Source organism: Numenius arquata, chromosome 17, assembly GCF_964106895.1.
Source record: "Numenius arquata chromosome 17, bNumArq3.hap1.1, whole genome shotgun sequence".
NCBI lineage: Eukaryota > Metazoa > Chordata > Aves > Charadriiformes > Scolopacidae > Numenius > Numenius arquata.
Window position 1 is genome coordinate 12,719,859 of NC_133592.1, and position 16,533 is coordinate 12,736,391.

General features: G+C 48.3%; 1 protein-coding gene across 1 annotated transcript in view; it reads right to left on the bottom strand.

Annotated features, from left to right (window-relative positions):
• The window catches only part of DNAH9 (dynein axonemal heavy chain 9), a 228,924-nt gene that overhangs the window by 67,684 nt on the left and 144,707 nt on the right, over positions 1-16,533 (bottom strand). Inside the window, exons 56-59 of the mRNA XM_074160192.1 lie at positions 15,533-15,697; positions 12,514-12,654; positions 7,913-8,083; positions 5,925-6,047 (exon numbers count right to left, since the gene is read on the bottom strand). Of these exons, the coding sequence (XP_074016293.1) occupies positions 5,925-6,047; positions 7,913-8,083; positions 12,514-12,654; positions 15,533-15,697 (600 nt within the window). The remainder of the gene's footprint in view (positions 1-5,924; positions 6,048-7,912; positions 8,084-12,513; positions 12,655-15,532; positions 15,698-16,533) is intronic.

Consider the following 16,533-nt stretch of genomic DNA (forward strand, 5'->3'; position numbering starts at 1 on the left):
TGAGGAGGAACTTCTTTCCTGTGAGGGTGGCAGAGCCCCGGAAGAGGCTGCCCAGAGAGGTGGTGGAGTCTCCTTCTCTGGAGACATTCAAACCCCGCCTGGACATGTTCCTGTGCGACCTGCTCTGGGTGGACCTGCTTTGGCAGGGGGGTTGGACTAGATGGTCTCCAGAGGTCCCTTCCAACCCCTGACTCTGTGAGAACCACGCCACCTTCTAAAAAGGGCTGGGTTTGGCAAGGGCAACTGTGAAAATTAATCCCATGAGAGCTTGGCCACTGGCTTCATTAGTAGTGGTGAAGCTCAGGAAGAGCCCAGCTTGACTCCTGGTACGTTCATATGATCATTTCTAGGCCAATACAAACTGTTGTGCTGAACCCCTAAGACCCAGGATCATGGTGTTTTGGCACTGGGCACTGCCCAGAAGATGATACCTAGGCCTTGTGTGAGGCTCTGCCTGAGCTAACAAGCCCTACTGGTGGGCAGATCATACGAGCTCAGGACTAAAACCTCACTCGTGCATCTATAAAGCTGTTCCAGATCAAGATTGTCTCAGACTATGGGGAGAGGGAGTTTCTATCCACCAATCTCAGACTCCAGCAGAGCTATACGGTTGAGGAGAAGACACACACTTTTTTCTGTCCTGCTGATCTGCTCTGGAATCTGTGGCTACAGGGGAGGTCCAGGCACAAGCTCATCATGAGTCACGGAGTTTCCTAGTACGTTGCTGGCTCACATTTGACTTTGGCCAACTCCAGAAAATGCCTGGACGTAGCTCAGGGGGCAGGACACTGCAGGGACCATCCATACCAAACAATATACGAGGTCTCTCTGGTTTAGGGGGTGAAGAGAGTTTTGCTGTTTGGATTCACACCAGGCTGTGTCACGTGCTGCCAGGGCCAGAAAAGAGCTGCTGGCCCACTTTACTTGTTAATGTAGACATAGTCTGAGAAACCCAACAACCATGAAACCCAACTCGATTCAGACAATACCCATCTCCCATCCATTCATCCCTGTATCAACGCTGTCATCTTATGACACGGGAGACCTTCCAGTGAAGCAAAGAAGCAAAAAACAGGGGAAAAACCCTACAGAGGATAACCTGTACACTCATTCTATGTTAAGTTCAATCTTGCAACAAGAATAGCAAAGTGATCATCTGCACTTGGCAGTGCCTTGACGTTCTGTGCAGTTCAAGTTCATCATTGTACCTTCGTGGTCTCGGGTGTCTCCACACAGTTGTTGATAAGGTAACCAGCAGCCAAGCCAGCAGAGATGGACAACTGTGCAAAAGCACATAAAAAAACTTTTTCAGAAGTACCAACCAAAATAAAAACTTTCAAGCTAAGTACTGGGAACACAGGGAGCAAGGAAAGTATAACATTCGGTAATAAAGGAAATTGAAAAAAGACAGAAAACCTCATTAAAAGTAAAATAATACTTTTGACTTCTCAAGAGATCACTATGAAGTACCTGCAAAAGACAGGTCTTAGAATCAAAACGACCAGCTCTATTAAACACCAGAGCCAGGGACTCAGCAGAGGCACCACTTTCATTAAAAGACCAAATTTTCTCCCCTTCCTGCTCTTAACTAACCCTTCCAGGAGCCAGAGGCAGTACCTGCACCAAGGCTAACAACAGTGTCCTTCGTTAACGCCTCCCCTTGCTCCAGAGCTCACTGACCTGCCTCCCCAGGTACCATATAGCAATAAACATATAGTAAAAAATACATTTTTCCCCCCGTGTAGGCTGACTGACGGACAGAACCAAGCCAAGCTCAGAGCAGTTTTTCTTCCCCTGTACTTAGTTTGAATTCAGTTCCCATTTCAGGTTCAAAGAAGCACTAAAAAGCCTGAAACTTAGCTGTTTTTTCCAAGTCTACCAGCAGATCTAATAAAAGATATTACCCTTCCCTACAAACTGTGCTCTTCTGGAGAGGGAAGCGGGTTTCCTCATTCAGCAGTAAATATGGAGCTTCCCTGGCGCACACATTACAGCAAAAAGCTCTGGGAAACTTTTTACTGAACTTATTACTGAAAGAAGCTGGAAAACTAAATCATAAACGTGTGTCAGAAGCCCCAGCAGCATGAGCTGCACAACGGCAAAGGACTATTAGCCCATATATATATTACTAATCAAACAGCAACAATAAATAACAAGCCAAGTCACACAAGGCCACTTGCATGCCCAGAGTCCTCAACATTTAATGAGGTTTCCTTTGAAGTTAATGTGCCCAAAATGGGAGGCACAGAATGGGCCACAAATATCAATATTGATTTCTTTTGGCCTTACTACCTTGGCCTGAAACCCCGGCAAGAGGAGCACTTTGGGCAGGAACATTTTAAATGTTTCTGCAAAAAATTAGCAGAATGTTAAATTCTACTTCGAATTTGAAATATGCATCTGAAATGTACTTTCCTTAAGCTTTGTTGAAGAAACAATTTATTGCAGTACTTAATCTTCCTGATGAAAGAAAAGGAGATTTTAGCCTGCTAATAAGCTGTATAGAAGCCATGACTAATTAACCTAATTATAGCAGTCTGTGACAAAATGTGATTGTACTAAAACCCTGCCTCAAGTAACGGGAGTTGCCAAAAACTCAAAGGCTCATAAACTAACACCCATTAATAGAACATAAACACTAATAAAGTTGACACCAGCCATATTATTTATCGCAAAATCAATACTACAATCATCACAAAAGACAATCTGAGGAGTTTGCAGAGTCTGATTACATAGAATTCATGATCTGAAAATCCTGAAATACATTAAATCAGTGCAGATTATTGAGCAGCGACGGCAGCTCTTTGAGACGTGCAGTTCCTGGGGACAGGGACACACGCTGAGGCTGAAGACTCCCGACACGTGTACACACTTGGACAGGTTTCCTTCCTGCCATCTCCCAGCTCAGCAAAAGGGTAGATGCAGAGAGTCATCTTCTTGGCATCACGAAGTTTCCATCTCAACCACAAACCCCAAGAGACTCAGTGGGAGAGGGGACGCTGAGTGGGACGGGCTCGTCTCAAAGAGAATCAGTTGTTGCAAAGCAGCTTCAGGAGACAAGTCTACTCTCAGTTCCTGCCTGAGGACAAGTCTCCAGCTACACCCCGCACACAATGACTACATGATAAACTCCAAACACTGCATCAGCTTTGGATGGCTGAGGGATGATGGAGCGCAGGCTGTTGGTGAGGATGAAGCCGGGGCACAAAGCTGATGGAAGAGGTGAATGGAAGGTTCAATGATGTCGCTGACAGTGTTTGAGCCCTGATAAGTAGAAGTTCCTCACTGTTGGTCTCACAGCAGGCTCTGACACAGTGTGCTATGTACTGTGACACCCTGTGCACAAAAATGCCTGTTCTCCTGGATATTTCAAATATTGATGCAAGAATGAAGTCTGAAGAACCAATAACTGGGAGCTGGATGCACCTTCTGGTGCTTATGACGCTGAGCTGGCAACTGTACCAACTTCATCACAGTAGCGCGGCAGCTGCAACAACCGTGATGAAGCACACAGGGGCCATGAAAGGCCATTTGACCCACAATGAATAGGACTGGCCAGCACAAGCGGGGTTATCTCACAAAGAAAACTCACCGCAAACTCAGGCCTCTGCTTGGAGAACGTGCCACCTGCAGGCAGGGCTACCAAAAGCATCCTTGGGCACTACAAGAGTAATGTTTCCTAAGATGCACAAACGGATCTCTAAAATGAGAATCAGAGCCTGAAACCTCCGAAAGCTGTGGTGGAAAGAAGTTCACCTTCCAGAGGAAACATAGAGGACTGAAGCAGAAAGCAGCTTTGCAGCACAGAATGACCCCAGGCAGTGAGGAACCCCAGCCCAGAAGGACTCCAGAGGAACCCAAAGCACCGTTTACCCTATATATCCCCATGCTGACCATGGGCAGGGACAGAGCGACCTATAGAGTCTGCAGAGCCCTAAGACAAAACACGCTGCTGGGAAGTGTGTACTTCATGGGCTTGATGGCCAAGTTCCTCCGACTGTGTGTGTTGACCCAGAATGTCCATTTAATTTGTCTTCAAAGGAGAAACAAAAATCAAACTGCTGCTGTCTGAACAGCAAAACGCCACTGCTGAACAAAAGATGATTAACGAAAGGGTGCAGATTTTTTTTTTTTTTTATTCCTCCATTATTATGGAAATATGCCTTTTAGAGCATATTTAGAGCATATGAACAGGGTTGGTTTAGCAAGAAGTTCCAAGCTTATTTTATGGCTGAAAATGTGATTGTGACATTTTCAACACGAGCTTGGTCATGTGCGTGTGTAGAATGAGGCAGAGGCTCCGTCCTCGCTGCCAGTGAAGAGACAGAGATGATAACTCCCGGTCGGGACAGCCACATCTGGCATGAATTGTTCCACACTGCCATTTGAAATCGCTATGGGTGACCTGGGTTAGAAACTACAGCTTCATTTGACTTCATACAATCATAGAATCATGAAATGGTTGGGTTGGAAGGAATCTTAAAGCCCACCCAGTGCCACCCCTTGCCATGGGCAGGGACACCTCCCACCAGACCAGGTTGCTCCAAGCCCCCTCCAACCTGCCCTTGAACCCCTCCAGGGATGGGGCAGCCACAGCTTCTCTGGGCAACCTGGGCCAGGCTCTCACCACCCTCACAGCAAAGAAGTTCTTCCCCACATCTCAGCTCAATCTCCCCTCTTTCAGTGGCAAACCCTTTCCCCTCATCCCATCACTCCCCTCTCTGATCCAGAGTCCCTCCCCAGCTTTCCTGGAGCCCCTTTAGGACCACTGAACTTAGAGCACCTTAGAGCTCTAAGTCTGTGTTACCTTAAGAGACAGCGTTTGCCACGTGAAGCACATGTGCTGGCCTAGAAAGGCCTCTGCACCGTAAGACAGGGCTCCTGCAAAACTCTGGAAAGTTCCACAAAACAACACAAACAGGAAAAGAATTATCAGGGATGTCTTGGGCCTGGATGAAGATGTTTCACCCTCCAGGAACCAGATACATTCTCTGTGCAGCGCAGTGGAAGGGAGAGAAAGGGTGAACATTTCAGAACTATCCCGACGAAACCAGGATGTCTTCACTCCCGGCTTTACAGCACCAGAGAAATGTCCCACAGAGGCAGCATGCTATAAATAAAACTGAATCTTAAATCACAGCGGGTGCCAGAGATTGCTCAGACGATTGCACAGAATCACAGAATGGTTCGGGTTGGAAGGGACCTTAAAGATCATCCAGTTCCAACCCCTTGCCACGGGCAGGGACACCAATAAAATAAAAGATACAATCTCAGATCCAACAAGGTGTGAACGACAATGCTGATTTGAAGAACATTTTGACCCCTTCCAGAAAATGAATCACACCCTGCCAAACCAGGTTCGAATCCAGCACAATTGGAATTTGTTGACAAATAGGAGCAAAGAGGGGATAATTCACATCTTTTTGGGATGCTCTTCCTCACCTCTCACTCCAATCACATGGCAGCTGCTGGACCCTCTCGTTGCATGACAGTAAGTTTTTGCAGAAGGTCCATCAGTCTTCATCACCCCCAGCACATCTCTCCAGAGGGTCATATCTACCACAAATTCCCACCTCCTCCCAAATATAGTGAAGGTCTCCATGTTCTTTACAACCCGTAGCCACAAAAACCAAAGGATATTCTCATTCCCTCCTTACAGAGAGAGACGCCTCAATCTCAGAGGGAAAAATCACCTTTTCAGGGACACACAGATCATCAGAGGCACAGTGACAAACAAGGAGCCCCCAGTCGGTCTTACAGAGTACTTACAGAACTCTCCATGTCCCTGGTATTTTCATACCACTTCTCAGGTATGGTCAGTACGTTGTTCACCAAAGGCTGTAAGGACCACCCTGAAGGCTGCTGAAAGGCCTTCAGAGGAGACAAGGGATGCTGATTACGCATCACTTGGGTGAAACAGCTACCTTTATTCCTCCCCAGGAGTGATTAGACAGGAACTCCACAGGGCTCGTGACTCTGGTCTGTGCTGGGTATCTCAAGAGGAAATCCAGTTCTGCCACGTTGATTTCTTTACTCATCAGAAGTATCTGCAATTCCAAACAAACGAGATATCCTTGAGCAGCCAGGATACAGAGCAGCAATATACTCCAGTAGACTAATTATTCAACTTGTGCAGCTGCCAAACGTGTGGCTAAAAAGTACAGAGTGCCCCATGTTGGAGGGGTGAGATGACACATATCATGTAGGTGCTCTGGGTCTTCTCAGAAGAGGACGAGGAACAAGTACGGAGATTGCCAACATAAGAGGACAGAAGTTTGGAAAACACAATGTAGCAAGGGCTGTGATGCAGGTTCATGGATAGCACCCTGAGGAGAAGTCCCTGCCACAGAGACACAGGCTGAGGGATGTGCTGCAGGTCCCTGGGTTGATGTCTGCAGTGACAGAACGGGTAACTTTCTGGAAAGGAACCAGAGCACGTGTCCCGAGGGCAGGCTGCCAAGGCCTTGTCCACCTCTCACTGTCTTGTTCCATTTTGAAAGTAAATGGAGAATGTTTAGAACAAGCAAAACCAAAACCAAAACCAAATGAAAAAAAAAAGCCACAAAACCCTCATGGTACATGCTCCAAGAGAATAAGCAGGTCCCAGAGGTCTCAAACACTGGAGAGCGCTCAGGCCGTTCAGCTACTACTGGTTTTACTGCAATGGTGGCTTTCAGGAGCACATGGAGTAAGATTGTCAGAGCAATGGCCAAGGTAATTCTGGAAAGCCATAGGTGCTCCAGAGCCCAGCTGGAGCCACTGCTCGACGCGCCCTGCCAGCCTCCTGAAATCTCAGAGACAAACTCCAAAACCCTGAACATCAATTTTGGGTGGAAAAAGAGCAGCGCTGGAGTGGCGAGTTTGTCCTTGTCCTTGTCACAGATCCTAGACGGCATCTCATTACAGCCTACGGGGCAATGGCATCTGCAGTGTGCCTGGCACTTGCCCACCGGGGACGGTAAGGAGGCACTCAGGTCAAGAGCCAACTGCTTTTTTATAGGGGAGAATCCTGCGCCCTGTCACTAAGCGCCTCCACACACTGGAACTGTGGGTGCTGGTTTTCCTTAAAGTGACCCATGAACTATTTTTAATGCTTAACGTAGTTACAAGCCCAATGTGTGCTACTTAAATACTTTATTTAGAGATAGATATTAGAAAATTTAGGTATCCTTTGGGTCAGAATTAAGGCTGATATTGCAAAATATAAGCAGATGTTTTACACAGAGATAATTTATTAACTAAATATATTGTTAGAGTCCATTTTTTTAATATATGTATATATATGCGTGTGTATATATACACACTTAGTTCCCTTTTACACATATATTTTGCCATATAGAATTTAAAAAAGCCATGGCAATCCCTGGCTCAAGGTTAACTACACCTGGACAGTGTCTGAGCAGTTCAAACTTGGTCCATATCTGCATTCTACACATCAGGGCATTTACACAGTCATTCACTGCACAAACTTAATAACAGCTTCGCAACACCATGCCAAGCCCTATCTATTGACTGAATTTGATTTCAGCAGAGGGATAGACAAAGGTCTCCTTGCTCAGATCGTCGACTGAAAATTTTACTAACATACTAGACAAAAGCCAGCAGCTACGTAGCACATGTTTCTTTTGGATGAAACCACTAAGCCTTCAAGCCCAGCTTGTTGTGCCCTTTTTTCCAGGTCCTGCAAGCAGGTATTACTCTCTGAAACAACCGTTTGTCAGCATAATGCAAATCAAACACAGCAGCGGTGACTGTTACCAGCAAGAGAGGCAGAGGAGAAAATCAGTTCCCCAGCCCCATGCTCCAATGCTGAAGGCCACGGCTGTGACAGTTCAAGCTTTCCCACCATGCCAATGTCTTTGCCTGTGAAATAAATCACTGCATACAAATTGCATGACATGGTGACGTTTACCTGGAAGGTAACTTGAGAGGTGTAGGTCAGTTTGTCACACTCAAACAGCCCCCGGGCTGTGTACTGGAAGACGGAGAAGGTGATGCTGTCAATGAGGTTGAGCACCCGCGCTGGCAGGTTCTCCTCTGGAGCTGCCCTCTCAATGGCTTTCTGGAACACCATGCTGAACGCCTGGGTGGGTGAGACACAGAAAGACACTGGTGGCTTCTAGATGGTCTTTGCATGCTTCTGGGTATCACCTGAAGTGTTGCAATGAGCAAAGCCAACTCTAGAGCCACAACCAAAGCATCTCCACCTGCCCAGCAGCGTGGCCACCGGCTCCAGAAGGCAGGGGAACAAGAGAGACTGATCAGACCCTCCATCTGCCTTTAGGTGCTTTCTCAGGAACACACAGCCAGGCCATGATGACATTCCCTGTGACACTGCACTCTCTTGGGCTTGAGAAAGCAGTGCAGAGACAGGGTGACTGAATTAAGACACAATGAATATAGGAAACATTTCTCTGACCAAACGTGTTCTCAGAGGGATTGCACAGACCAGTTCCTCTGCCAATGGTGAGCCAAAAGACAGTGCTGTTCCCAGAGGAAGGCAGAGCTCCCATTTCAACTTAGAAAAAACAATTCCCCTAAATAATGAAAAAAAAAAAAAAAAGTCACAGAACCACAGACTGGTTTGGGTTAGAAGGGACATTAAAGACCATCCAGTCCCACCCCCTGCCATGGGCAGGGACACCTCCCACCAGACCAGGTTGCTCAAAGACCCCTCCAACCTGCCCTTGAACCCCTCCAGGGACGGGGCAGCCACAGCTTCTCAGGGCAACCTGGGCCAGGCTCTCACCACCCTCACAGCAAAGAAGTTCTTCCCCAGATCTCAGCTCAATCTCCCCTCTTTCAGTGGCAAACCATTCCCCTTCATCCTATGGCTCTTCTCCCTGATCAAGAGTCCCTCCCCAGCTTTCCTGGAGCCCCTTGAGGGACTGGAAGGGGCTTGAAGGTCTCCGTGGAGCCTTCTCTTCTCCAGGCTGAACCCCCCCAACTCTCTCAGCCTGTCCTCCCAGCAGAGGGGCTCCAGCCCTCCCAGCATCTCTGTGGCCTCCTCTGGCCCCGCTCCAACAGCTCCATGTCCTTCTGATGTTGGTGGCCCCAGAGCTGGAGGCAGCACTGCAGGGGGTCTCCCCAGAGCCGAGTCCCAGGAGTATTTTACTGTCTGGATTCAGCAAAGGACTACATGAGAAGGGCAGGTAGGACTTCATCTTGTGGAAGGGGGATGAACCAGTCAGTGAAGTCCCCCGGGGATGGGTGCGTGCACTGAGAATGACACTCTTACGTAAGATACTAAGGATTCTTGTAACAACATTTCTGATCTAAATGAGAAAAGACAAAAAACTTTCAGAGCTGGCCAAAGAAAACCCATTAGCAAATTCTGAAATGCAACTGGAAAAAGAAAAAAAAGCTGAAGTCCTGATTAGCAATGCAAAGGCTTCGTGCAGTGGGACCCAGCTAATAGGAAATAACCAGGCCAATACAAATTAATAGCAGGAACTGGACGAGGCATGACTGTGTTGGCAGCATTATCTTTGGAGTTCTACAAAGGAAAGAACGATGCCTCAACAAATTAAAGTACCACTGATAGCTACTACATTATTAAATAATTGCAGAATGCATTTTCCTGCTTAACATTTCTTTAAGTTGTGTTAAAACATGCTGCAGAGAAGCACAAAAATCCTGTGTGCTCTAATATATAATGGGCTTCTAGCTGTGTGCGTTTTAAAATCATCTCTGTGCATCTTTACACAATGTTTTATGATCTGTCATCAAAATTTATTAGATGAAAACATTTCACCCAATAATTTTCTATGTATTTATACACATTGCTAATGTTAACTGGAAAACATAAAACAAACAAAGTACAGAAGATGTAGATTAAAGGTGAAACCTCAGAAACTCCTGTATCTATTATGTATGTGTAAGGAATGAATCTTTCAAAGGGCACCCTTGCACAACAGATACTCTCTGCATTTTCCTGGCAAAATTATTCCAACATCTGAGTCGTAGATACCAAAAAAGAAAAGCTTCTTTGTGGATGAAGCTCAAAATATTGTGTTCTCAATTACTTTTTCCAGGTCACTTGTCAAGGTAAGAAATTGTTTGGAAGAAGTTCTAGACCAGGACTCCATCTTCTTTAACCCTCTATCCCCTAAAAGACATTTCTCCTGTGATAAAAAAAAAAAAAAAAAAAAAAAAAAAGTCTTCCATTTATTAAAACATTAAATGCAAAATTCTTCAATAAATACCCAGAGAAGCCCTTGGGTCTCTGCTGGTCATAGAATCATAGAATGGTTAGAGTTAGAAGGGACGTTAAAGACCATCCAGTGCCACCCCCTGCCATGGGCAGGGACACCTCCCACCAGACCAGGTTGCTCCAAGCCCCCTCCAACCTGGCCTTGAACCCCTCCAGGGATGGGGCAGCCACAGCTTCTCTGGGCAACCTGGGCCAGGCTCTCACCACCCTCACAGCAAAGAAGTTCTTCCCCAGATCTCAGCTCAATCTCCCCTCTTTCAGTGGCAAACCCTTCCCCCTCGTCCTATGGCTCCCCTCCCTGATCCAGAGTCCCTCCCCATCTCTCCTGGAGCCCCTTTAGGGACTGGAAGGGGCTCTAAGGAGCATATTTCATTCTAAAGATCTAGCTCCTCCATTGTGGCAAGCTGAGTCTCAGTTTACTGACACCTGCCCCAAAGAGCAGCACTGGTGTCTCAAAGATAGTCAAGGAACTTGGAACACATGGCCATGCTCTCATTCCCACAAAAGCTACTGGCTTCCCACTGGGCTCTGCTGCCACATGGCAAGTGGGACATCACTATGAGTAGTAATAATTACATTGAAAACACCTGTTGTGTTGGAAATGTTCTCCAGGGGTTCTGGTGAGAACAGCTCCAGGTGGGAATGTTCTCCAAAGGAGGGACATCATTCCTAGTTCTCCACGTAACACGGCCATGTACTACAGAGCTACACTTTTAGGGAAGGGTAGTCTACTTAGACAAGACAGAAAAGTAGCAAGGCCTTTGGAGCACAGACCCTTTGGCTATGTCCCTTATACCTTTGTTTTAGGAGCACAGGGCAGGAAGTGGTGTTTCTCCCAGCATGGCCCCCATTGGGGTGTTCACACTGCCACCATGAGCACACCTGTAGCTGAGACTGCCAGCGGCCACACTGCAAGGTGCTGACGCACCCATAAATCCCATCCAGACTTCTCTAAGGACAATTCAGGCTGTGGGCTTGTTGTCTTCTCTGATGGCAAAACAACACTGTGAGAAGAGCAAAACCCCAGCTCTTCAGATGACTCCTCCAGACTGTGGGTAATAAGTGTGGGCCCACACGAAAAGGTGGTGAACGTTCAAGTCACGCACATACCACACCCACACACCGACCACATGCAGAGACTACCCAGAGTTAGATGTCACACCGTGCTGTTGACCACCTGAAAGGCTTTTCCAACTGTAATGTAAGAAGCATCCGAGCTCCTGAAAGCCCGGCTGCTCAGGACCCTTCCTGCACCGCAGAGATGGAAGGAGGAATGACTTGCCCTTTGTTCAGAAGGTGGCAATAAATCCCTGGTGACGTGGTCTCAGTGGGACAGGACTGTGTGTAGAGAGTGACACGATGTTTATAGTGTGTCATTTGGGAAGTCAGGATTGTTTCAACATCAAGGTCCTGGATAATCGTTAAGGGCCGCAGCAATTCCTGTTAACTTCTGAAATATCTGCACCAGCGTTACGACCCCAGTAACACCACAGATACAGAACCAATGTAAATATAAAGACAAGATTAACTGATGGAGCAAGTGATTCCAAATGCTGTGCAAAATCTCGGTGCATAAATATATAAAACACATAGAAAAAAGGACTTTGTTGGCTCTTTCCCAATACGATACCTTTTACACCCGTTGCTCACCCTGCTCTGCCAGGCCCAGCGTGTGAATATGGAAGAAAGAACAAATGCCTTGTAAGGTTCTGCTTTGCAAAGAAACTTCCTGGATTTTTAGTAATAAAGGATGTTAATGCAACGCTAAGTCAGACTGTGTCTTTCCACAAGACCTCAATTGCTTAGAAAAAACCCAAGAAAATGAAGGAAAAGCTACTTAAGGCTCATCTAACCTGATCCCAACCTGGCAGCCTGCGGTGGGCTGACCGGCAAATGCAGAGCTGAGCAGGGACCATGGTGCACACTCAGCGCTCGACACGGAGGGACCTTTCCTTGGGGCATTCAGAGCGCTCCTCCTGGGACTCTGTTGGTGCTGCCCAAGCTCCGCTCCTTCCGCCGGGAGCAGGATGAGCCCGCTCTGCTCAGCGACCGCAGCGAGTTTGGGGCAAACCTTTCCCGATGAGCGCTAACCACCACTGCAACACTATTGAAGAGTAACTTATGTCAAGAAGACATACACAGAAAGAAGTTACAGGATATTTTTCCACAAAACCAAATCAGCAGAATGGGTTAGGTTAGATCACCTTTCTGTCTGGGAGTTCAAATATCCCCAAATGGCCCTTTGAGCCTCAGGAAGAGAGAAGCAGCGACGCTGCCTCCTGCAGCTCACGGGACAATACCTTCAGAGAGAACTGGTACATGGGGTGGATGGCACGGAGGTCGCTCATGGTGAAGTACAACAGCGAGGCCCGGGCAGCAGCGGGCCTGTACTGCTCTCTGGCCTCGTTAATCTTGGCTTCTGTCACCTTCGACTCCCGGACCTGGGAGGAAAACACAGAACAAAGCTCCTGTGGAAACATCTTTGTGAATCGAGCTCAGGGGAGGGCTGACATAGAATCATTGAATGGTTCAGGTTGAAAGGGACATTAAAGCCCACCCAGTGCCACCCCCTGCCCTGGGCAGGGACACCTCCCACCAGACCAGGTTGCTCCAAGCCCCATCCAACCTGGCCTTGAACCCCTCCAGGGATGGGGCAGCCACAGCTTCTCTGGGCAACCTGGGCCAGGCTCTCACCACCCTCACAGCAAAGAATTTCTTCCCCAGATCTCATCTAAGTCTCTCCTCTTTCAGTGGCAAACCCTTCCCCCCCTCCTAGGGCTCCCCTCCCTGATCCAGAGTCCCTCCCCATCTTTCCTGGAGCCCCTTTAGGGACTGGAAGGGGCTCTAAGGTCTCCCCGGAGCCTTCTCTTCTCCAGGCTGAACCGCCCCAACTCTCTCAGCCTGTCCTCCCAGCAGAGGGGCTCCAGCCCTCCCAGCATCTCCGTGGCCTCCTCTGGCCCCGCTCCAACAGTTCCATGTCCTTCTGCTGTTGGTGGCCCCAGAGCTGGAGGCAGCACTGCAGGTGGGTCTCCCCAGAGCAGAAGGGCAGAATCATCTGCATTTCCCACAGGGATGTCGGGCCAAGGTCTCGGCCACCCACATGTGACCACTGCAGGGACCATTCTCTGCTCTCCCAACCACGGTGCAGCCTGGCTCAGGCCGCCCCCTCCCAGCATCCCCCTTCCTCCGGCCTATTCTCCATTTGGCTGCATTTACCACCCCATTGCCCAATCCTCTGTTTTCCCGAGCCCCCGCCAGGCTTCTCACTGGGATCCCTGCTCTTCACTAACTGGAATTGTTTTTCTCATCAATGAGTTTCTCCTGCTAATTGCCCACCCTCCTGTGCAGGTCATTAATAACACAGGGCTGAACAGACTTAGTGCTGCTCTCCAAGCAGCTTCCCCCGAGGCTGAAAACTGCTAATTTATAACGGCTATTTGCTTTCCTCACCTTTCCTCAGCAGCACTTAACGCACCCTTGCCTTGTTGGCCAGGTGTCTGCAGAGCTGCTGGGATGGGCACGGTGAAAATCCTTTTGGCAGATACATCACCCCGTTATCATCTCAGTCCTGTTCATTCTTTCATTCCACTTCAGCAGCACGAAGTGACATCCTCGAGCCTCTGGGGGATTATTTTCGGCTCTGGCTACGATTGGTGTCTTGTCACACAGACACAAGCTCCCAGGCCCCTCAGCAGTGGGGACGGGGCAGAAAAGGGCTCAGCATGTGTTGTACGAGCCATGGGGGCACGACACAGCCCCCACCGGCACTCACCCCAGGGGGTCTCTCTCTCTCTCGTGACCTGAGCTGGTGTAAGGACATCTGGCTGGGGCACATCAACCTTCCCAACAAAGCACAGACTGAGCCTTAACCTGTCCTGTGCAACCGGCACACATTGGGATCGGTGGGATCGGGCTGTTTGCACATCCCCGTGAGCAACAACGAACTGTAATATCCAAATCCCCAAAGAGAAACTTCAACATCTACTGCAGGGGCCATGAATCCCCTGTCTCCATCAGGTGAGTCCTCCTGGCAGCACCCGTGTCTCCCCACTGACTATAAAGGCAGCCCACCTCAGACTTAGGCACCTAACTTTTAGATATCCCATCCCAAAACAACTCATAAATCTAGTAAGACAAAATCCAGAGGTGGGAAGACAGCTGCTTTCTATAAATGGTGCCGGGAGGACTTCCACAGGAAGGAAAACATTGGCTGAAAGTTCTTCTCTGAGTAGGCAGACCAAGAACAGTGTAAGGGCTGATTTGAGGAGACTTCTAACAGGGCCCTGAGACAGCTTGTGGGTACCCAACCCATAAAAACCAGCTGCAAACTCCAAAATTCGTCCCTGTTGCCACAGAGCTGGCACAACTTGTTTAGAAATTTATTTACATTTGTTTAGAAATTTGTTTAGAAAAACATCTACTTCAAGAGGGAGAAGCCAAGCTTGCCAGGTCAAAACATCCCTTCAACACCCCCTGTGGGGCGTCAAAAAAACCCTCCTGAGGGGGCTGAATGCACCTGATCTACCATGAATGGCCAGCAGGGACAATTCCAATTTTTAATGAGTAGGATCATTAGTTCCTTGGTCCCTGAGGCTACAGCGCTGGGAAGGGAGAGGCAGCTCCAGCCCAAGCCCAGCGCTGGATAAGTGACCCAGGCAGCGGGGACTAGCGGGGCTGGAGGAGGACAAGCCTGGGCTGTGAAGATGGGAGGGCTGTGGAGCGAAGCAGCTGAGAATGGCTCTACAGGAGTCCTGTCACAGTCGTGGCACGACAACCACACTTCTCAGGCCCCCGCAGTGGCAGGAACACCACTGCGCACTGAACCGAGCCCACGCAGCCAGCACGGCGAGCGCCGCAGGTGGCGATGCTGACACTGCACAGCTAATACAGAGGCTGATTTATACTCCAAGGAATGAAACACCCAAGTTCTTGCAGATTTACTCAAGATTGCAAACTCAACAAATTCCAGTCCCTGGTCAGTAGTAAAATCCAGCTTAATTGAGGAAGTGTGATATATTCAGGATTACGCCGGAACAGTTTAAAGCTGCCTTGATACAGTGTGTAAATTTTATTGTTTTTACATCAGGGACTGATGTTTTCTCTTGGTCTTAAATAGGCAATTTAACATACGAAAGCTCCAAATAACTAAATAGCCTGAAGCTGCCCACAACAGAGAGCACTTCAATTTATACCACTTTCTACTCTCTACTCAGCAGAAGGGGCAGAGATGGGCAGAGGAAAGAAGTTATGGTCCTCCCAGAAATCCTTAAAGATAACATCCCACATGTGCTTTTCTCTAGGTTATCACTGTCTCTGTACCTTCTCTTCAATTTCTGCAGCTGTCTGTTTGGTGATCTCCAAGTTCTCCACCAACGCCGTGTCTCCCAGGAAGTTCCCAGATGCTGATGACAGCCGAGAGAGCAAGTTGTCCTCTAACGTTTTCAAGGTGATTTTGAATCCGTTTTGTTGCTTTGTGAGATCTGACTGCAAATAATAAATGCAGAAAGTTTTAGCCACAAAACACACAGTAAAGTAAGGATTAACTGCCTTCACATGGGAACAGGCTTCTAACTGACAATCACCATAGTCCAACATCGCTTCCTGCTGCTCTCTGTGACTCCTGGGCATGGACAGAGCTTTGGGGATCAGTCCGTACCCAAGAAGCCATTGACGTAGAGAAATCTTGAACAACACAGAAAGCACCAGGAGAACTGGTGGAGGGACAGTCCTCCCCACCACGGGAAGGGACTCTCGATGAGGGAGGGGAGCCATAGGAGGAGGGGGAAGGGTTTTAAATTGAAAGAGGGGAGATTGAGATGAGATCTCAGGAAGAAATTTTTCACTGTGAGGGTGGTGAGAGCCTGGCCCAGGTTGCCCAGAGAAGCTGTGGCTGCCCCATCCCTGGAGGGGTTCAAGGCCAGGTTGGAGGGGGCTTGGAGCAACCTGGTCTGGTGGGAGGTGTCCCTGCCCAGGGCAGGGGGTGGCACTGGGGGGGCTTTAAGGTCCCTTCCAACCCAAACCATTCTGTGATTATATGATCTCAGCCCTTTCCCTAGGAATGTGTTAAAACGCTGGAAATGAATCAGGAGGAAAAGACCTTCATTCCCCATCAGAAACACATATCCTGCATCTCCGTCTCAGAAGTATCTAGTTATCAGGCTCAAGTCAGTCTGGATAGTCCCTGCTGCTTCTCACCCCTCTTGGTAAACCACTACACACCGACACCAGTCACACCAGCAATGAGGACGACGGGGATAAAACCTGATGGTAAAAAAATCAGCAAGGTCCTTTGGGTCCAAAGATGAGCTCAAGGCACCTCA